Genomic DNA, 24,386 nt, shown 5'->3' with positions numbered 1-24,386 from the left:
AACTTCCTATGCCTTTGTCTTTCCACCAACCCCATTTCCTATATCTTTGTTTTACCTGTTAAACTTATTTCCTCCTTTTTTTTTTATCCTTTCCTTTTTTCTTTCTAACATTTGAGGAGGGAAGTCTCAAGCAGTGGAATTTGAACTGAATCAATCATCAAAACCGCCAAGCTGTGAGATTGATTGCAGGCTGTCAGAAAATGTCAGATCCCTCACCAAGGTAAATAAGACAATATAATTGATGATGGAGGAATTTAAAAGTTACACTATGGGTCAAAGGTCATTGTTTATAATCAAAATTTGTTTGGCAAAAACTGGACAAGGACAATTGATGGTGCACAAAGGTGGATCTAGCATTCCTGACTCAATATTACCTGGACAGAGCAATAATGAATCCAATGTACAGAAATGACTTCCAAAATAGCTCTATTCAAAGATAGCGGCCTCCAGACGTCAGGCGAAACCAATTTACACTTATATGAATTCCGTTGCATATTGATATCAATCATTTATGGTTACATTTTTTTTCTACACTTTTATCTTAAATTTCTTTTGTCAAATAATAAATAAATTAAGGAAAGCTTTATTAATGTGTTGCATAATTGTTTATTTGGAATTAAAAAAAAAAAAAACTTTTTCAAATCTTCAGAAAATTATTCAACCATTTTTTTTTTTTTTTTTTGTGTATATTTTGTCCATGTGTGATTGACACATTAATTTTATTTAATATTAATTGCTAATTCATTAAAATTATTTATGTGAAATCAAAAATGTCATAGTGCGTAAATGGACATTTTAAAAATCCTATGTAAAAAAAAAAATAATGTAATTACAAAATTAAATCTATCAGAATGCATTTCAAGTCAGCGATTTTAATCTTTTGTTAAAAGTTGAAAAATTGTCAAATATAAAGTAAATTTTCTTTTAAATTGGATAAATTCTCGTGCATTGATAGTCATTTACATAATAATTTTGTAAAAATTAAACCTTTGACTTAACAACAATTCGTTTTACAACAATTTGGTTCAATGAATAACTTGATAATTAAATGATATTGTAATAATTAAATTTAACTTTCATAATCCTATTTAAAAACATACTTTGATAAAGAATCCTATTTTAAAACCTAATTTGATAAAAACAAATTTAAAAAAAATGAAGATTAAAAAATACTAGATATAATTGATATAATTAGTAAATAATAAAGGAAAATGTTTATTATTTATTTATTTTATTTATTTATTTTTTTTTTTTGAGAAATTAACTGTTATTTTTATGTATATTTTGTATTTTTATTTGTGCTGAATTCTTACAAAAACTAACCCCAACTCCCATCTGGCAGGGAAACAGTGACAGCGTTTCTCTCTCGAGAGGCAATTTTTATTGTTTAGTATAAACATAGTTTTTTCTCATCTGGGGTTCCATCAAACCAAGTAGTAACAATTTTATATTCAGAATTCAGATTTAAAAAATAAAGAAAAAAGATAACACTATGCAAGATGTTTTTCAAATAAATGAATTATTTATTTATTTTTTTTTTTTAATCCAATTTTTTGGTTTCATGGATCTTCATCAGAGTAATATAGACAATTGCTTTTTGTTGTCGAGATCTTAGTGTAGTCAAAGGTTTCCGATTTCTTCTAGTCTAAAAGAAACTGCTTTTTATATCTGATAGCTGTGCTACAGTAATATTGATCTTAATATTCAGAATTCAGTTAATAAAAAATGCCAACAACAACGGTCTAATGTTTGTTATTGTGTCTTTCTTTTCAGATGATGTCTTTGTAGTATTTTTGTCCTAGAGACCTGTTTTTTAATATGGCCCACTCGCGTACCATCTCCAGACATTGTAGCTTGGTTGCCCGGTGTTTGACAAGACCTTGTCAAAGCAAATATGTCGTTACAAGGTAAAAAAAAAAAACAAAGACTTCTTTTTCATCTTAAAATTTTTAAATGAACAATTTGTTGAAAGTTTTCATCAAGTATTTCAGTTATTCAGTGCAGTTTTGTCTTCATCTCCAATGTTTTTTTTATTTTTTTTTTTTTTTGTTGTATACTCTGACCATCATTTTCTCTAATTAAACATTTTTGAGTTAAAAGAAAAAAAGAAAATTTGTGTATTCAATTTGCTCAAAAGAAAGTGATAAATTGTTGGTAAATTAATTTGTATGCAAAACAGTAAAATGTTGTTTTTCTTTCTTTGTAAGAATTTTTTTTTAAAGAGGTTAATATAGTTTGCTCGAAGCATTGTTTAATTTGTATATAAAGAAAATCAAATTAATAGAAGACAGTACTATGAAGAGGTATAATGGATAGACACCAATCGAACAAATTAAGATATAATAATCGATTAAACTCTGCAGGTTCACCTTTTATTGATACAATATATATATATATATATATATATACTAGCAAAAGTACCCATCATTGACTGGGTTAAAAAACAGCCTACATAAAATGGACTCTGATTTATGAAAGTATGATAGGTTATGAAAAGGAAGGGTTGTAAAGAGATAGCTTCGAATTTGGGGGTATCAGAACCAAAGCAAAATATGATGAAAGTAAAAATAAAATAGATAAACCCCATAATTTATTATACCATACCTGTTCACACTGAAACACTTATCACAATATTTTGTGGATCTATATTAAAAAACCTTGTTAAACTTTGTGACATATTTCCATTCTATGGAGGTCAGGTGCAAACGAACACCCCATAATTTTATTATACCATATTTCTTCAAACTGAAACATAATTATCAAAGTATACTTACGCAGATAGATATGAAAAGTCTTTATTAAAGTTTGTGCCTATTTCCATTCTATCGAGGCCAGGCGTGAATGCAGACCCCACAATTTTATTATACCATCCCTATTTAAGTTAAAACATACTTATCAAAGTATTATTATGTACATCTATATCAAAAACACTTGTAAACGTTTTTTTTTTTTTTTAATTTTTAAAGTTTTTATTTCCATACTTTGTGGACCAGGCGTGAACGCAGACCCCACAATTTTAATGAACCACCGTTCTGCCAGATCAAACATACCCATTCCTGTGTCTCAATACATCTTCTATCATTATATGTAATTAGTTTTTTAAAATAGTCAACCATATAGGAGCCTATTTGTGACTAGACACACACGCACACACACACACACACACACACACAGATATTCAGCTTTATATTATATATATATATATATATATATATATATATATATATATATATATAACATTTTCCATCTATTGTGTACTTGCATTAGTATAGTCAGGTAGACGATCCTTATTGCAATATTTTGGAAATATCTTTTGTCAAACATATATCTGACTTTCAAACATGCATATTATGGCTATTGTAAAATAAGAAAATTCCACAAAAATTGGAAATTAATTTTTCTTAAATCTATTATTTAAACTTAATAAAGGGCTGTGTTGATACTCAATATTATTTATTTTTTCATATATTTTATCTTATTTATTTTTCTTGTATCTTTATATAGTTCGCACAGGTTTGAAAAGGCCTTGAATTTAGAGTTTTATCATGAAAAAGCCTTTTTTCTATTACACTTATTAAAAATATGTAAAAATAAAATAAAAGAAAAAGGCTTGAAAATTGTTATTCTTTATATTAGAGTAAAAATTGTGTCAGGATATTAAAAATAAACTTCTGAACTTACGTCATATTATTTCCACTTCTGTCAATACAAGAGTTATGCTCCTTTATCACAAAAATACCCATATATTTATATACTTTACGGATGTAGTTGAAGTTAAATTCAAAATCGAAAAAATACTCTTAAAATATTTTAAAGATATTAATGAAAATGTTATTTTTTTGGTTTATATTATCTATATATATATATCTATATATATGTAAAAGCGAAAACTGTATGTATGTTTGCTTTTTGTGTATATCCGAGAAAGGCTTTTTTCCAAGAAGCGATCGGTCAGCTCACTTCTTAAAACTTTTTATATTACGTCTAAATGATAATATCTACGAGTTACCAACGAGGGTCGCCTGTCTATTTAATTTGCCTGAGTTTGAAAAGCTAAATATTCAACATTTTTCGATCGCCGTATGTGGATTAGGCTTTTTCGTATAATAATAAAAGCGAAATGAAGCTGAAGACATCGTTCCTGGTGTTTCTCCTTATATCAGACAATTACTATTCAATTTGGATAATCCCCTTTTTATGGGGAGCTGGTTTCTCCCCCAACATCTTGGGTAAACAAAAAACTAAAAAAAAAAAAAGCTGCCCCGCAGTAAATAAAATACTGCCCTGCAGTGAAAATTGACCTCATTAAGTCATTAAGTATGGGCACCTGCCAATTCTTAATGCTTAAGTAAATTCAAACCTGTTTCCGTTACTATTTCGTGGTGGCCCAGTGGTTAATGTCGCATGTTTTTTTTTCAGACTTTAATTTTCAACTTCTCAAGGGTTCAGGTTCGATCCTTCATACTTACCTACCAAAACTTTTTTTTAAATTTTACCCCCCCCCTCCGACACAAACACCCAGCCCCCCCCATATAATAAATGACATATCAATACTTTAAAAAATAAATGATATATCAATACTTTAAATAATGATATATCAATACTTTAAATAATAAATTTTATATCAATACTTTAAATAATAAATTTTATATCAATACTTTAAATAATAAATTTTATATCAATACTTTAAATAATGATATATCAATACTTTAAATAATGATATATCAATACTTTAAATAATGATATATCAATACTTTAAATAATGATGTATCAATACATTAATTAATAAATGATGTATCAATACATTAATTAATAAATGATGTATCAATACATTAATTAATAAATGATGTATCAATACTTTAATTAATAAATGATGTATCAATACTTTTAATAAATGATATATCATTACTTTAAATAGCAATACACATGGCCATTAAAACGCTTTGGATAATCACAGATTTCAAGGGGTTTCTGCTAAAATAGTCATATTTTAAAAACCAAAGCACTTTAAGCCTTCAAAATACCACCGTTTTGTGCAGAAATGAATATAGTTTCAAATGAATTAGTAAATAATAACATACATTATATATTTTTAGAGTTTTAAGCAAATAAAGTGATAAAAATGAGAACCTCATAAAACAGCATTTTCGGTAAGTTTTTGTAACGACTCCCCCCTGATTTCTAAACATTCATACTGTATTTCTGTAAAGAATTTTTTAATGAAATTTGGAAATTAGCCAAAAGAGATGTCATTTTTAATAATTTCGAGTGTCCGAAATTCATTTGACCACTCGTTTTTTTGTTGTGTTAAAAAAAAGATTTCAAAATGGTGAGTATTGAAAATTTTGAAAAAAAATTTCTTCGGACACTCACTATTAAATAAAACAATCTTTTTACTATGTTTATTCGTTAAAAAGATGATTGGACAGTGTTTTCTCTAGTGGTACGTAGCAATTTAAAAACATAATATCCGAAAAAATCGTTATGAATTTGAATCAAGACTTCTGTAGTATTGGTGATAGTAGCAGCATCAGCAGCAGCGATAACATGGCGTAAACAGACGTTTTGTTTTTGTTATTTTTATTCCAAATCGATTTTTTTTTTTTTAATTGAAAATCTGGTTATAAAAAAATTTTTTACATGTTAGAACTATTTTGTTATCAACCATACAAATATTTTTAAAAATTGGGTAGATGGGTTAGTAGTAAAGTTTAAAATATTTTAACAAGCGAAAAATGTGAAATATGATGTTTTGGTTCACGTGTACGATTACGAATGGTAACACACTTCTAATTTTCGTCCCTTAAAAATGTTTTCAGTGAATTATCGAATGGAAACTAATCTACCCGATTATTAAAAAAAAAATTTTTTTTTAAATAATCAATATTTAAATATTTGTAGGAGGTGCTCAGTTAAAAAATAACAACGGTAGGAAAGGACATGAAATGTAATTAAAAATCAAAATGACATTAATTCAAATTTTTTAACAATTTGCCAGCTTTAGCAAAAACTTGTTTCTTTTTTTATATTTAAATAGAATTTAAATACTTGATATTTTTCCAAGCATCATGTTTTCTGTTAGAGGGACGTCACTTTTTTAAATAACATTTGTTTTTGTCTGTTTGTTATAATTCTTGTAAAGTTTCACAATGGGTATCTTAAAAAAAAATGCTTAATTCTATGTCTAATCCTAGGTACGAGTGGCAAGCCTCCTCCTAAAACCTTTAGCCTTAACAATAACGCTAAGTACAAGTGGCAGAGCTCCCCACTAAACAAACTTCCCCTTTGAACTCATATAAACGTAAAAAAAAAAAGCATAAAAACGTTTGAAGAAAAGTGCACATGATTAATCTCCCCCCCCCCCCCCCGAAATAAATTGGTCATCTGTCCTAAAACGCTAGGATCGTCTTGAAATGGTGAATTATTTTACATTTCTGTGAAACCAACCCCCACTCTAAATTCTAAAATTGTTTTTGTTTTGTTTCTATCAAGTCTTCAGGATGTTCACACATAATTTTCCTTAGCCCTATCATTAACCCAAAGTCAGAGTGGCAACCTCCCTACCTTCTCATAATTGCACAAAGACCCTCTTAAAACCATGCATGATCGCCTTTTAGAAAACAAACAAAAAAAACACCCAGGATTTATCTATCATAGGAAAAGGGGGGGGGTAACTATCCTAAAGCGCTCGAATGATTCAAAATGGGAAATCATTTCACATTAAATTCTAAAATAATTTTTGTTTATCTTTTATTAAAGTTTTTCAAGTTGTTCACATTCCATTGTCTATAAAGGTAGAATCACATATTTTGGAGAGGTGGTCAGATGGGGAGGGGTAACAGAAGGTATTAATCTACAATAATACCAAAGAAATATTGCAATATATTAATTTTTAACCAATCTAGATTTCGATTTCAGTTTTTGGCACATAAAATGCATTACAACTAAACTTTGAGTTCTCTAACTTCTTTTCTTTTAATGAATACATGGCATTTTTAAGCAATTGCAGCATATTTATGTGAATTTACTGCAGATTATTTGGAAACCATTAATTTCTGGAGATTTTCAGTAGCATATCCAGATTCCTTGCACAAAAATACACTGATATGGTAAATTTCATTGCTTAGTCTTGTGTTTTAACAAAGATTTGCATTTTTACTGAAAAAGTAGTGCAAAAAATGTGACAAAACACATATGGTCTTAAAGAGGGGAAAATATCCAAACATGCAGGGCATAAAAATAATCATAACTTCCTTGATTTTAATTGGATTTTAAAAATTTAAAAAGATTCTTTCTTAGCTTATCAAGCTCTTTCTATATATACCAATATTGAAATATTTTAAGCCATTTAAATTTTTTCATGTGTATTGCTATTTTAAACAATTATATATCAATACTTTAAATAATAAATGATAGTTTTTATTTAACTCGGATAGGATTGTGGTAAATTTTAGTAATAGTGCCATGTGAAACTCATTCATTTCACCTGTCTTAGTGGGTGTGTTGAATGTATGTATGGTCCAAAATTTACATGAATTTTATTTGCATATTTTTTTCCTGTATATTTTTTAATTTTTTCTTTTTTGTTTTCATTTTTTTTTTAGTCGTCCGTGTCAAAACCTGATACTAGCTGATTCCTTTGTTCTGCCGTGTCACTTTCAAACGGAAAAACGGACATTTTTCACTCTTCCTAACTTAACACCATTTTCCAACAAAAGAAAAGAATACTCCGAACGGAGATTATTAGGGTTTGTATGAATTTTATTTTCTCCGTTACTTGTTTGTTCCGAATTTTATTCTTCATCTATGTATAATAAAAGTGAATATTTGTATGTTTGCATGTGTGTTCCCAATGAAAGAATCTGAAATGGTAATGAATATGACATTGGTTGGGACTATCATGTCTGTGGTGTTCATCACTTTATCCAATATAATTGTCTAATGAAGGTTACGTCCATATCAACTTAAAAAAATTATTTTTAAGGAATTACCACTTATCAAGCCACTTGAAGATAAGGGTATATGGGATTAGATTGTTAAATGGATGATGAAGAATATTACTAGAGGATTGAATGTAACATTTTTATAAACAATGTTAAATGAACTCTAATGAACACATCATTTTCAACAAACACATACTTCATATTATTTGGATTCATCAGACTACTGTTCTCATCTTGAGTGTGATTTTCACAACGTTTTGGTCAATGTAACCTCCGACCTTTTTCAGGTGTATCTTGTTGAACTCTGGAATGTTTCTATTGAACTCAGGAATTTGAATGGAATTTTGAATAGAACTCTTTATTTACTTCACAGGGGTAGCATGCTCTTGTTCTGTCAGCCATGAAAATTGTACTAGAATTGTCCGCAAGGACCGGTGGCGCAGTGGTTAGAGTGCTTGGAATGGAAAAATCAATTGTAAAAAAAATGATATTCTCCTGAAGGTTGAAGGTTCAATCCTCAATGTGGACCACCGAGAAATACAATTGCGAATTTCTTAGGACCTCTATCCAGTCATGGCTGACAGAACAAGAGCATGCTACCTCCGTGAAGTAAATAAAGTGTTTCACTCCAAATTCTGTTCAAATTTCTGAGTTTGACATAAACATTCCCGAGTTCGACAAGATATACCTGAAGAAGGTTACATCGAATGAAATGTTGTGAAAATCACACTGAAGATGAGAACAGTAGTCCGATAAATCCAAATACTATGAATAATCAATCCTCATCTCAAAAATTTAGAAACGTCAAACAAATACTTGTGCACACGTGTGTTATCACCAGTTAGTGGTCAAGAAACAATCAACAAAACAGTCTTTTTACATGTGCAGCTGCTAGTCTTCATTCTCTGATCATCGCTTTTGTATGTGTGGGCCATAACTCCTCGTGGTTGTTGATCTGTTTAACTTAAGACAAATCTACTGCATGGAAACACAATGGAGACTTGTTGGCTTTCAAAGGTTTTATGAGAGGAAGTTTGCTCATTGGGTGAAAGACCATTTAAATTATTCTTTACTTAATTTTCTTACTCTTAAGATGGTCAGAACGTGGACAGTCTTGAGGTAATATTTATTTAGATTCTCTCTATATTTGTTGATGCATTTTGTCTAAGGAGGTAATCCTTGACACTCCACCCCCACCCCCTCCCTGCTTCAATTACACCAGCTGCACTGGGTTTATTTTTGTTTGCTGCCAGCTTATACTGACATGTACTCTATGTAACCCTCACCAAAATTCATACTAGTTAACATAATCTCTACTTACGGGCATAGTCGCAATCTATAATATGAAAATGATGAATGAAAAGAACTAAGATAAATTTTTCTTTTATTAAAAAAAAAAAAAATATCACTCTTTTCATGTTAAATTCAACTTTAGAATAGCTACGAGTGTGCATATAATAATTGTGTTACGTTAGCATGGTTGTTATCATCTGATCCAGCCTACTTGGGATCATGGACTCACCCAGATGCAAAGAAAGATTATTTATCTGATGTCACTACATTTTCAGGGAGTTTGTTACATTTTTCAAAAGATCTTGTTAATCATTATGATACAACATAATGCTAAGTATTCGAAAGATTGAACGAATTAAAAAATGTCTTTAATATTCTGTAAAATATATTTGTAATATAGTCGTTGGCATTGTCATTTAAATATGTATGCATATTGACAACGCGAGTTAATGTTGCGTCAGTTTTCAAGTAATGGCATGACATCATGGAATGAAATGTGTGTATCGGCATAAAGGTTGAAAGAAAAAGAGGAGGGAAAAGAAAAGGAAAAAACATGTAGAGTTGGAAGGTACATTTGACAAAAAGGTGAGTCTCTTTCCCTTATGCCAGTGTTTTTACACCTTTCTGCTGGTGCGGAAACCCTGGAAACATTCCCTGGGCTCATGGAACCCCTATGCAATAATTTAGTTGTATGAAGAAAAAAAACAGCATTTAAAGTATAAAATAAAATGAAAATACTCTTGTTCAACGTATTGTACACGTTTATTTTATATGTAATGAAAACAAAGTTCTACATGTCTGAATAGAATACATTTATTCTTATTTATTCTCATAAACAACTCAATGGGAAACTTGAGCTTGGTGTTTCTTGCACAACTCTTTAATATTGGGTTGTGTTTTTACAGACACACACAAAGTTCATCTTCCACGTACAGTAATTGTACTCCTTTCTTGTGTTTAATGGTTGTCAGAGCTGAAAATCCAAAATCACACAAATAAGATGTTGAAAATTGCACAAGAACTCGTAGTGCTTTTTGAGTAATTGCAGGATATTCTTTTTTAACCAGCAACCAGAATGCATTCAAGTTAAGCTTGGAATGCTTCAACTTTAATGTCCTATCATTTAGAATACTGACAAGTTCTTCCTCTTCTGCTAATGTGAACTGTTCTTCTGATGGTTCAAATTCTACAATGGGTTTCTAATCCAGTCATAATGGTCAACAGCTATCGACAGAAAATATTTCTCAAGATTTGCTAATAAAGCATCCAAATGGTTCAAAATCACTAACTTCTTGAGAATCTCTTTTAAAAATATTTGGAAACATTTCCAAATTTCCTGCACTTATGTGTTTCTTCCATATTGTTAATTTTTTCTGAAAAACATTTATTTTATCAGTTGATGTCAGTATATTTTCATTTATTTTATCAGTTGATGTCAATATATTTTCATTTATTTTATCAGTTGATGTCAATATATTTTCATTTATTTTATCAGTTGATGTCAGTATATTTTAATTTATTTTATCAGTTGATGTCAATATATTTTCATTTATTTTATCAGTTGATGTCAGTATATTTTTATTTATTTTATCAGTTGATGTCAGTATATTTTCATTTATTTTATCAGTTGATGTCAATATATTTTCATTTATTTTATCAGTTGATGTCAGTATATTTTCATTTATTTTATCAGTTGATGTCAATATATTTTCATGTATTTTATCAGTTGATGTCAGTATATTTTCATTTATTTTATCAGTTGATGTCAGTATATTTTCATTTATTTTATCAGTTGATGTCAATATATTTTCATTTATTTTATCAGTTGATGTCAATATATTTTCATTTATTTTATCAGTTGATGTCAGTATATTTTAATTTATTTTATCAGTTGATGTCAATATATTGTCATTTATTTTATCAGTTGATGTCAGTATATTTTTCATTTATTTTATCAGTTGATGTCAATATATTTTCATGTATTTTATCAGTTGATGTCAATATATTTTCATGTATTTTATCAGTTGATGTCAATATATTTTCATTTATTTTATCAGTTGATGTCAGTATATTTTCATTTATTTTATCAGTTGATGTCAATATATTTTCATTTATTTTATCAGTTGATGTCAATATATTTTCATTTATTTTATCAGTTGATGTCAATATATTTTCATTTATTTTATCAGTTGATGTCAGTATATTTTCATTTATTTTATCAGTAGATGTCAGTATATTTTCATTTATTTTATCAGTTGATGTCAATATATTTTCATTTATTTTATCAGTAGATGTCAATATATTGTCATTTATTTTATCAGTTGATGTCAGTATATTTTCATGTATTTTATCAGTTGATGTCAATATATTTTCATTTATTTTATCAGTTGATGTCAGTATATTTTTCATTTATTTTATCAGTTGATGTCAGTATATTTTTCATTTATTTTATCAGTTGATGTCAGTATATTTTCATTTATGTTATCAGTTGATGTCAATATATTTTCATTTATTTTATCAGTTGATGTCAGTATATTTTCATTTATTTTATCAGTTGATGTCAATATATTTTCACTTATTTTATCGGTTGATCAATATATTTTCATTTATTTTATCAGTTGATGTCAATATATTTTCATTTATTTTATCAGTTGATGTCAATATAGTTTCATTTATTTTATCAGTTGATGTCTGTATATTTTCATTTATTTTATCAGTTGATGTCAGTATATTTTCATTTATTTTATCAGTTGATGTCAGTATATTTTCATTTATTTTATCAGTTGATGTCAGTATATTTTCATTTATTTTATCAGTTGATGTCAATATATTTTCATTTATTTTATCAGTTGATGTCAATATATTTTCATTTATTTTATCAGTTGATGTCAGTATATTTTAATTTATTTTATCAGTTGATGTCAATATATTGTCATTTATTTTATCAGTTGATGTCAGTATATTTTAATTTATTTTATCAGTTGATGTCAGTATATTTTAATTTATTTTATCAGTTGATGCTAGTATATTTTCATTTATTTTATCAGTAGATGTCAGTATATTTTCATTTATTTTATCAGTTGATGTCAATATATTTTCATTTATTTTATCAGTAGATGTCAATATATTGTCATTTATTTTATCAGTTGATGTCAGTATATTTTCATTTATTTTATCAGTTGATGTCAATATATTTTCATTTATTTTATCAGTAGATGTCAGTATATTTTCATTTATTTTATCAGTTGATGTCAGTATATTTTCATTTATTTTATCAGTTGATGTCAGTATATTTTCATTTATTTTATCAGTTGATGTCAATATATTTTCATGTATTTTATCAGTTGATGTCAGTATATTTTCATTTATTTTATCAGTTGATGTCAATATATTTTCATTTATTTTATCAGTTGATGTCAGTATATTTTTCATTTATTTTATCAGTTGATGTCAATATATTTTCATGTATTTTATCAGTTGATGTCAATATATTTTCATGTATTTTATCAGTTGATGTCAATATATTTTCATTTATTTTATCAGTTGATGTCAGTATATTTTCATTTATTTTATCAGTTGATGTCAATATATTTTCATTTATTTTATCAGTTGATGTCAATATATTTTCATTTATTTTATCAGTTGATGTCAATATATTTTCATTTATTTTATCAGTTGATGTCAGTATATTTTCATTTATTTTATCAGTAGATGTCAGTATATTTTCATTTATTTTATCAGTTGATGTCAATATATTTTCATTTATTTTATCAGTAGATGTCAATATATTGTCATTTATTTTATCAGTTGATGTCAGTATATTTTCATTTATTTTATCAGTTGATGTCAATATATTTTCATTTATTTTATCAGTTGATGTCAGTATATTTTTCATTTATTTTATCAGTTGATGTCAGTATATTTTTCATTTATTTTATCAGTTGATGTCAGTATATTTTCATTTATGTTATCAGTTGATGTCAATATATTTTCATTTATTTTATCAGTTGATGTCAGTATATTTTCATTTATTTTATCAGTTGATGTCAATATATTTTCACTTATTTTATCGGTTGATCAATATATTTTCATTTATTTTATCAGTTGATGTCAATATATTTTCATTTATTTTATCAGTTGATGTCAATATAGTTTCATTTATTTTATCAGTTGATGTCTGTATATTTTCATTTATTTTATCAGTTGATGTCAGTATATTTTCATTTATTTTATCAGTTGATGTCAGTATATTTTCATTTATTTTATCAGTAGATGTCAGTATATTTTCATTTATTTTAACCGTGTATGTCAGTATATTTTCATTTATTTTATCAGTTGATGTCAATATATTTTTATTTATTTTATCAGTTGATGTCAGTATATTTTCATTTATTTTATCAGTTGATGTCAGTATATTTTCATTTATTTTATCAGTTGATGTCAGTATATTGTCATTTATTTTATCAGTTGATGTCAGTATATTTTCATTTATTTTATCAGTTGATGTCAATATATTTTCATTTATTTTATCAGTTGATGTCAGTATATTGTCATTTATTTTATCAGTTGATGTCAGTATATTTTCATTTATTTTATCAGTTGATGTCAGTATATTTTTATTTATTTTATCAGTTGATGTCAGTATATTTTCATTTATTTTATCAGTTGATGTCATTATATTTTCATTTATTTTATCAGTTGATGTCAATATATTTTCATTTATTTTATCAGTTGATGTCAGTATATTTTCATTTATTTTATCAGTTGATGTCAGTATATTTTCATTTATTTTATCAGTTGATGTCAGTATATTTTCATTTATTTTATCAGTTGATGTCAATATATTTTCATTTATTTTATCAGTTGATGTCATTATATTTTCATTTATTTTATCAGTTGATGTCAGTATATTTTCATTTATTTTATCAGTTGATGTCAGTATATTTTTATTTATTTTATCAGTTGATGTCAGTATATTTTTATTTATTTTATCAGTTGATGTCAGTATATTTTCATTTATTTTATCAGTGTATGTCAGTATATTTTCATTTATTTTATCAGTTGATGTCAGTATATTTTCATTTATTTTATCAGTTAATGTCAGTATATTTTCATTTATTTTATCAGTTGATGTCAGTATATTTTCATTTATTTTATCAGTTGATGTCAGTATATTTTCATTTATTTTATCAGTTGATGTCAGTATATTTTCATTTATTTTATCAGTTGATGTCACTATATTTTCATTTATTTTATCAGATGTCAGTATATTTTCATTTATTTTATCAGTTGATGTCAGTATATTTTCATTTATTTTATCAGTTGATGTCAGTATATTTTCATTTATTTTATCAGTTGATGTCAGTATATTTTTATTTATTTTATCAGTTGATGTCAGTATATTTTCATTTATTTTATCAGTAGATGTCAGTATATTTTTATTTATTTTAACCGTGTATGTCAGTATATTTTCATTTATTTTATCAGTTGATGTCAATATATTTTTATTTATTTTATCAGTTGATGTCAATATATTTTTATTTATTTTATCAGTTGATGTCAGTATATTTTCATTTATGTTATCAGTTGATGTCAATATATTTTCATTTATTTTATCAGTTGATGTCAGTATATTTTCATTTATTTTATCAGTTGATGTCAATATATTTTCACTTATTTTATCGGTTGATCTATATATTTTCATTTATTTTATCAGTTGATGTCAATATATTTTCATTTATTTTATCAGTTGATGTCAATATAGTTTCATTTATTTTATCAGTTGATGTCTGTATATTTTCATTTATTTTATCAGTTGATGTCAGTATATTTTCATTTATTTTATCAGTTGATGTCAGTATATTTTCATTTATTTTATCAGTAGATGTCAGTATATTTTCATTTATTTTAACCGTGTATGTCAGTATATTTTCATTTATTTTATCAGTTGATGTCAATATATTTTTATTTATTTTATCAGTTGATGTCAGTATATTTTCATTTATTTTATCAGTTGATGTCAGTATATTTTCATTTATTTTATCAGTTGATGTCAGTATATTGTCATTTATTTTATCAGTTGATGTCAGTATATTTTCATTTATTTTATCAGTTGATGTCAATATATTTTCATTTATTTTATCAGTTGATGTCAGTATATTGTCATTTATTTTATCAGTTGATGTCAGTATATTTTCATTTATTTTATCAGTTGATGTCAGTATATTTTTATTTATTTTATCAGTTGATGTCAGTATATTTTCATTTATTTTATCAGTTGATGTCATTATATTTTCATTTATTTTATCAGTTGATGTCAATATATTTTCATTTATTTTATCAGTTGATGTCAGTATATTTTCATTTATTTTATCAGTTGATGTCAGTATATTTTCATTTATTTTATCAGTTGATGTCAGTATATTTTCATTTATTTTATCAGTTGATGTCAATATATTTTCATTTATTTTATCAGTTGATGTCATTATATTTTCATTTATTTTATCAGTTGATGTCAGTATATTTTCATTTATTTTATCAGTTGATGTCAGTATATTTTTATTTATTTTATCAGTTGATGTCAGTATATTTTTATTTATTTTATCAGTTGATGTCAGTATATTTTTATTTATTTTATCAGTTGATGTCAGTATATTTTCATTTATTTTATCAGTGTATGTCAGTATATTTTCATTTATTTTATCAGTTGATGTCAGTATATTTTCATTTATTTTATCAGTTGATGTCAGTATATTTTCATTTATTTTATCAGTTAATGTCAGTATATTTTCATTTATTTTATCAGTTGATGTCAGTATATTTTCATTTATTTTATCAGTTGATGTCAGTATATTTTCATTTATTTTATCAGTTGATGTCAGTATATTTTCATTTATTTTATCAGATGTCAGTATATTTTCATTTATTTTATCAGTTGATGTCAGTATATTTTCATTTATTTTATCAGTTGATGTCAGTATATTTTCATTTATTTTATCAGTTGATGTCAGTATATTTTTATTTATTTTATCAGTTGATGTCAGTATATTTTCATTTATTTTATCAGTAGATGTCAGTATATTTTTATTTATTTTAACCGTGTATGTCAGTATATTTTCATTTATTTTATCAGTTGATGTCAATATATTTTTATTTATTTTATCAGTTGATGTCAATATATTTTTATTTATTTTATCAGTTGATGTCAGTATATTTTCATTTATTTTATCAGTTGATGTCAATATATTTTCATTTATTTTATCAGTTGATGTCAGTATATTTTTCATTTATTTTATCAGTTGATGTCAGTATATTTTTCATTTATTTTATCAGTTGATGTCAGTATATTTTCATTTATGTTATCAGTTGATGTCAATATATTTTCATTTATTTTATCAGTTGATGTCAGTATATTTTCATTTATTTTATCAGTTGATGTCAATATATTTTCATTTATTTTATCAGTTGATGTCAGTATATTTTTATTTATTTTATCAGTTGATGTCAGTATATTTTCATTTATTTTATCAGTTTATGTCAGTATATTTTCATTTATTTTATCAGTTGATGTCAGTGTATTTTCATTTATTTTATCAGTTGATGTCAGTATATTTTTCATTTATTTTATCAGTTGATGTCAATATATTTTCATTTATTTTATCAGTTGATGTCAATATATTTTCATTTATTTTATCAGTTGATGTCAATATATTTTCATTTATTTTATCAGTTGATGTCAGTATATTTTAATTTATTTTATCAGTTGATGTCAATATATTGTCATTTATTTTATCAGTTGATGTCAGTATATTTTAATTTATTTTATCAGTTGATGTCAGTATATTTTCATTTATTTTATCAGTTGATGTCAGTATATTTTCATTTATTTTATCAGTAGATGTCAGTATATTTTCATTTATTTTATCAGTTGATGTCAATATATTTTCATTTATTTTATCAGTAGATGTCAATATATTGTCATTTATTTTATCAGTTGATGTCAGTATATTTTCATTTATTTTATCAGTTGATGTCAATATATTTTCATTTATTTTATCAGTAGATGTCAGTATATTTTCATTTATTTTATCAGTTGATGTCAGTATATTTTCATTTATTTTATCAGTAGATGTCAATATATTGTCATTTATTTTATCAGTCGATGTCAGTATATTTTCATTTATTTTATCAGTTGATGTCAGTATATTTTTCATTTATTTTATCAGTTGATGTCAATATATTGTCATTTATTTTATCAGTTGATGTCAGTATATTTTCATTTATTTTATCAGTTGATGTCAGTATATTTTTCATTTATTTTATCAGTTGATGTCAATATATTTTCATTTATTTTATCAGTTGATGTCAGTATATTTTTCATTTATTTTATCAGTTGATGTCAGTATATTTTTCATTTATTTTATCAGTTGATGTCAGTATATTTTCATTTATGTTATCAGTTGATGTCAATATATTTTCATTTATTTTATCAGTTGATGTCAGTATATTTTCATTTATTTTATCAGTTGATGTCAATATATTTTCACTTATTTTATCGGTTGATCAATATATTTTCATTTATTTTATCAGTTGATGTCAATATATTTTCATTTATTTTATCAGTTGATGTCAATATAGTTTCATTTATTTTATCAGTTGATGTCTGTATATTTTCATTTATTTTATCAGTTGATGTCAGTATATTTTCATTTATTTTATCAGTTGATGTCAGTATATTTTCATTTATTTTATCAGTTGATGTCAGTATATTTTCATTTATTTTATCAGTAGATGTCAGTATATTTTCATTTATTTTAACCGTGTATGTCAGTATATTTTCATTTATTTTATCAGTTGATGTCAATATATTTTTATTTATTTTATCAGTTGATGTCAGTATATTTTTATTTATTTTATCAGTTGATGTCAGTATATTTTCATTTATTTTATCAGTTGATGTCAGTATATTTTCATTTATTTTATCAGTTGATGTCAGTATATTTTCATTTATTTTATCAGTTGATGTCAGTATATTTTTCATTTATTTTATCAGTTGATGTCAGTATATTTTCATTTATTTTATCAGTTGATGTCAATATATTTTCATTTATTTTATCAGTTGATGTCAGTATATTTTTATTTATTTTATCAGTTGATGTCAGTATATTTTTATTTATTTTATCAGTTGATGTCAGTATATTTTCATTTATTTTATCAGTGTATGTCAGTATATTTTTATTTATTTTATCAGTGTATGTCAGTATATTTTCATTTATTTTATCAGTGTATGTCAGTATATTTTCATTTATTTTATCAGTTGATGTCAGTATATTTTTATTTATTTTATCAGTTGATGTCAATATATTTTCATTTATTTTATCAGTAGATGTCAGTATATTTTTATTTATTTTATCAGTTGATGTCAGTATATTTTTATTTATTTTATCAGTTGATGTCAGTATATTTTCATTTATTTTATCAGTTGATGTCAGTATATTTTTATTTATTTTATCAGTTGATGTCAGTATATTTTCATTTATTTTATCAGTGTATGTCAGTATATTTTCATTTATTTTATCAGTTGATGTCAGTATATTTTCATTTATTTTATCAGTTGATGTCAATATATTTTCATTTATTTTATCAGTTGATGTCAGTATATTTTTATTTATTTTATCAGTTGATGTCAGTATATTTTTATTTATTTTATCAGTTGATGTCAGTATATTTTCATTTATTTTATCAGTGTATGTCAGTATATTTTCATTTATTTTATCAGTTGATGTCAGTATATTTTCATTTATTTTATCAGTTGATGTCAATATATTTTCATTTATTTTATCAGTTGATGTCAGTATATTTTTATTTATTTTATCAGTTGATGTCAGTATATTGTCATTTATTTTATCAGTTGATGTCAGTATATTTTCATTTATTTTATCAGTGTATGTCAGTATATTTTTATTTATTTTATCAGTTGATGTCAATATATTTTCATTTATTTTATCAGTTGATGTCAATATATTTTCATTTATTTTATCAGTTGATGTCAGTATATTTTCATTTATTTTATCAGTTGATGTCAGTATATTTTTCATTTATTTTATCAGTTGATGTCAATATATTTTCATTCATTTTATCAGTTGATGTCAGTATATTTTCATTTATTTTATCAGTAGATGTCAATATATTTTCATTTATTTTATCAGTTGATGTCAGTATATTTTCATTTATTTTATCAGTTGATGTCAATATATTTTTCATTTATTTTATCAGTTGATGTCAATATATTTTCATTTATTTTATCAGTTGATGTCAGTATATTTTCATTTATTTTATCAGTTGATGTCAGTATATTGTCATTTATTTTATCAGTTGATGTCAGTATATTTTCATTTATTTTATCAGTTGATGTCAGTATATTTTTCATTTATGTTATCAGTTGATGTCAGTATATTTTCATTCCTGCCCTGCATACTATTGTTCAAGAGGTTTAGCTCATGAAATATATCAGCAAGATATGCTAACTTCAAACATCAATGGTCATTACTCAAACATTCTACAAAATCTTTCAGATTTTCATGCAAACAAAATGTCAACAACTCATCTCTTAATTCGTATAAACGAGATAATACTTTTCCCCTTGACAACCATCGTATTTCTGTGTACTGAATGAAAGTAGAATGGTTTGCATCCATAGCCACACAAAGTTTAGCAAACTGTCGACATTTAAGTGGCCTCCTCTTGGTGTAATTGACTATTTTCACTGCCATATCCAATACAGATTTTAGGTTAGATCCAAGTGCTTCTCTGTGAATGAAACAATGAGTCTGGATAATACTGGGATTTTGTTTGTGTGTGATAGGGACAAAGCTTTTAAAACATCCTGTCATTGCAGGGGCAACATCTGTACAAATACCAGCACAGTCTTTCCAGTTTAGTCCAAAACGCTTTAAATACAAATTCAAAACATAAAATATATCTTGTTCTTTTTATTTGTGTCTGTCAATTCTTTGCAACATAAGAAGTCTTCTATGATATCATTATCATTAATAAAACGTACAAATACAAGGAGTTGTGCTTTACCAGTAATGTTTGTACTGTCATCAACTTGAAGTTTCAGTATTTCTGACTTAAGATTGTATTCAATATCTCCTGACATGTCTTGAATGCGTCTACTTATTGTGTTGTCAGAAAGTGGAATTTTATTTACCTCTGATACAGCCTCTTCTCCAAATATTATCCTTACTATTTCTTGGCATGCAGGTAAAATTAGTTTCAGCAATGGTATGAGATTTCATTTTTCTTGCAACTATCTCTGCCACAGCATAACTTGCTTCTTGTCCTTTGTCACTCAACTTGAACTTTTTGATAAACATAAAAACTTTATTAATTGTTTTGAAATATTGTTCGTTTTTTGCTCAACAACTGGATTGTTAAGTGTCGTTTCAGTTTAGCTGGTGTCATTGCACTGTTAAACAGTTTTTCCCCACAAAAAATACACGAAGGTGAAGGATACTCTGGGTTTCCTGTCCAAGTAAATCTCATGACAATGTAATTTTCACAATATTGTCGAACTTTAAGTTGTAGATTAATTCCATCATTTCTTGATAATTTCGACGGGGCTGCATCGCTTGTAGAGGCTGCCACTTCGATAGACTGCTCCATATCCTGTGTCTTCATTCACGTCTACCTTGCGTTTTTTCACAAATCTATCCATGCTTGTAAATCTGTAAGCAAAATTTTACGTGTACAGTTAGCACCAAAATAATTGCACTAAATTAAGTGATGAAAATGAAAAAAAATGAACAGGAAGGGAAAGAGGATACCTCTTCTCAGGACATGTGTGAAATGCACATGGAAATAACAAGACAAACGTGGAGTGAGAATTTTAGAAAAATTTTTTGGAGGTAAAAATTGGTACGATCTAAGAAATGGAAAGGCGCTTATGTCAACAGAACTCCAATCTAAGGGAAACAACCAGCATAGACATATCAAAAATAAGCATATTTTCCTAGGTAAAATTTGGGACGCTGAAATAATCAGAAAATGAAAGAATGTTAAATGAAAAAAAAAAATGATTGCACGAATACTATAGGCGAGTCCTGGAAAGATTTTATCGGGCACAAATGTGTGTTCACTCAGGTGATTCTTGTATTTTTTCTTTCAATTTTTATCGGGTGCACATGTTTTTCGCTAGTGGTGTAGTATTTTGCAAGTGGAAACCATGTTTTCTCATGTCCAACGCCGCCGTTGACTTCTCACAGTAAGAACGATTAACAAAAGACCCTTCTTCTGGCTGACCTTTTGTGCATGTCTTGAATTGGGGAAAGTGAAGGGGACTTCTTCAAGGATGTACACGTTCACTACTGTCTCGTTGGACGAGGAGACGATGTTCATTTTATTTAGACGTTTCAGTTTTTTCTTTCACGCTGGTCCATCTTCCTTCTCCTCCCGCTCTCGTATAAAACTACCTCACTGACAGCAGGCACAAGACTGACATTGAATAAGAATATATAAATTCTCAAAATTGGATTTAACTTTCCGCTTATTTGTTCCTTGTTCGAATTTAGAGATCGCGGAACCCCTGGACTGTACTGGCGGAACTCTAGGGTTCTACGGAACCCCGGTTAACAAACACTGCCCTACACCTTCAAAAGTGGGTCCTAGAGAAGAATTACTGCAACACAACAGTAAATTGTAACTAAAAACAAAGGAGTGAACCTATTATGTTATAAATATGTGTCGGCAACTTGACTGTGAAATCATACAAAATAAATAACTTTTCCTTCACCTAAAAAACATTTGTGTCAAACTTTTTTCTATGTCTCTATGTGCAACATTTGGTCTATTTTAAAACTAATAACCTTGCATATTTCCATTAAAAAAGTTGAATATAAACAAAAAACAATACTGAAACATAATTTTTTCAGGTTTAGAGATGATCGAAGTCTGCATAACAGATTAGTTCATTGACAAATTGCAGCATTGCTGTGACTGTGCAAACCTATCCTGGATCGATAGGTTTTGTAGCAGATGCCACAGATGTAGGTGATGTCTGGTTGTGAAAACTGTTTTAGCCCTCTGTTGTTTGTGCTTTCTCTCCTTTCCCTCCAGAGCTGATCTCTCTCTGACGCAGCTGAAACATAAATAATAATAATACTGTGTAAGTTACATGGATGTGGATACATAAATATTAAACAGATTAACACTAGTAGAAATATGTACTGAAGGTATTTATTTCTCTCCCACAGTGAGAAATGCGACATAAGGGTTGCAAAGTGGTATTGAAAAGTCAATACCCCTGAGGAGGTGCACTCTGACTCACAAAATATGCCTCGTTGACATTCCTCGGTAGGGGCGCCTCAGGTGATTAGCAATAAACTAACTCTTTCTAAAAGAGAGAAGACAAAGCCGGGGAGGGTGGACATCCTAGAACTGCACAGGACCAGCATTATACTGAAATCAACAGAAAAAAGGTCATTATAAGAATTGTCTAGATTCTTGATTTTGGTGCTGAAGGGAAAAAGTACTGAATTCCGTCTTCTTCTTTCTCCTATTTCTTTTTCTTTTTTTTTTTCTTTTTTTTTTTTTTTTTTTTTTCCAAAATATAATTCTTACAGAAGTGTAAATGATGATAAACTGGATAGATTGATTGCTGAATGTTGATGAATATTGTAAGATTAGATTGAAAATCTGGTACTTATCCAGTTCATAATCTGATCTCTGACATCTTCCAGCAAATTACATAAGCAGCTGGAAGATGCCAAAGTGAAGACTGCTGAACAATTAATTCAAAATGTGGTGTTCTCCCCCTTCTTTCTCATGTTAAGATTGGCTTTCACATTGAAATAGCATGCTGAAAGTTATTTTTGTTTAAAAAAATTGTTGTTGATTTAATTAATTTTGCGTTTTCATTGAAATATTTTCTGACAGCTGATTGGCTATCTTTTTTGCAACTTCCCACTGAATTCTGCACATTGTGCTTATAGAATGACAACCTCTGTAAGATTGTCAAAAACCTGAAAATTTATTATTCCTAACCATTTTCTTTCAGTTATTCTATGGAGCAGATGTTTACAGTGGTTTCGGATGTGGAAGATTATCCAGAATTTGTTCCATGGTGTAAAAGCGCTCACATTTTCCACCGATTAACGAACCACTTCAAAGCCCGCTTAGAAATAGGTTTTCCACCTCTTCTAGAAAGTTACACCTCAGTTGTAACTTTAGCAAAACCTCATCTTGTAAAAGTAAGTTGTTTTATTTTTTCCTTCATTTACTTCCACTGTGAAAACTTTTTATGATTTTGATAGACAACCTGTGACCCATTAGATCAGTATTTTATATCTATTTTTAAGTATATGATTTTACTTTAACATTGGTTGCTATGTTTTCATAAGGATTATCATGTCACAATAGATATCCTTTTTTTTTTCATTTTTCCCTCTTGGAACTATTTTCTCTTCACCCACTCCTCCAATCTTTTTCCATAATTTATTTTAAAATTGCAATGCATTTTTCCAAATGAACTGCATCAAAAAAAAATTAAAATTGGCAAGTGAAACAGAATGAAAGAAATAATTAATGATTATTCGGAAAATAACTTTTCTTTCAACTTTTTAGGTACAATATAAACGATTAAATGAAATAATTTGAAAGATACTTTTTTCTTTTCACTTGTTTTTTAAAATAAAAAAGAAATAAAAATACAACTCTGAAAGAAAGTTTTAAAAAAATTTATTAAAACAACCTTTTTATAGTTCATAATTAAAACTATATTCACAAGAGGTTAATGTAGTTTGCTTGAAGCATTGCAGTTTCCCCTATTCATTCATTACGTGTATGTATGTATGTATGTATGTATATATATATATATATATATATTTATATATATACACACACACACACACAATTATACATATATATGATAAGACCCATTACGCATGTCTGAAAGTCTAACACATGTCTGAGAAATATTGCAACATGGATATGCTACCTAACCATCTGACGCAAGTAAGCACATATTACCTTTAAAATATATATAATGGTATATATATGCATGCATATATTGAATCATTAAAGGTGAAACTGCATAGCCTGTTCTCTGATTATATCTTAAGTTGCTTCAGTTTGTGTCTCTCTTACATCACA

General features: G+C 26.9%; 1 protein-coding gene across 2 annotated transcripts in view; it reads left to right on the top strand.

Annotated features, from left to right (window-relative positions):
* Window positions 1–24,386, top strand: part of LOC145291355 (coenzyme Q-binding protein COQ10 homolog B, mitochondrial-like) — a 42,661-nt gene that overhangs the window by 13,264 nt on the left and 5,011 nt on the right. The window contains exons 2-5 of one of the 2 annotated variants that reach the window (XM_080137125.1): window positions 117–220; window positions 1,774–1,907; window positions 7,605–7,748; window positions 23,293–23,485. In XM_080137125.1, coding sequence (XP_079993251.1) covers window positions 1,819–1,907; window positions 7,605–7,748; window positions 23,293–23,485 — 426 coding nt within the window. In that variant the 5' untranslated portion in view covers window positions 117–220; window positions 1,774–1,818. The remainder of the gene's footprint in view (window positions 1–116; window positions 221–1,773; window positions 1,908–7,604; window positions 7,749–23,292; window positions 23,486–24,386) is intronic. The other variant, XM_080137127.1, reaches the window with a different exon arrangement.

This window comes from Euprymna scolopes, chromosome 12, assembly GCF_053919585.1.
Source record: "Euprymna scolopes isolate OS-2025 chromosome 12, ASM5391958v1, whole genome shotgun sequence".
Lineage (NCBI taxonomy): Eukaryota > Metazoa > Mollusca > Cephalopoda > Sepiida > Sepiolidae > Euprymna > Euprymna scolopes.
Note: the sequence above shows the minus strand (reverse complement) of the source record. Positions and strands in the feature narration are given on the sequence as shown.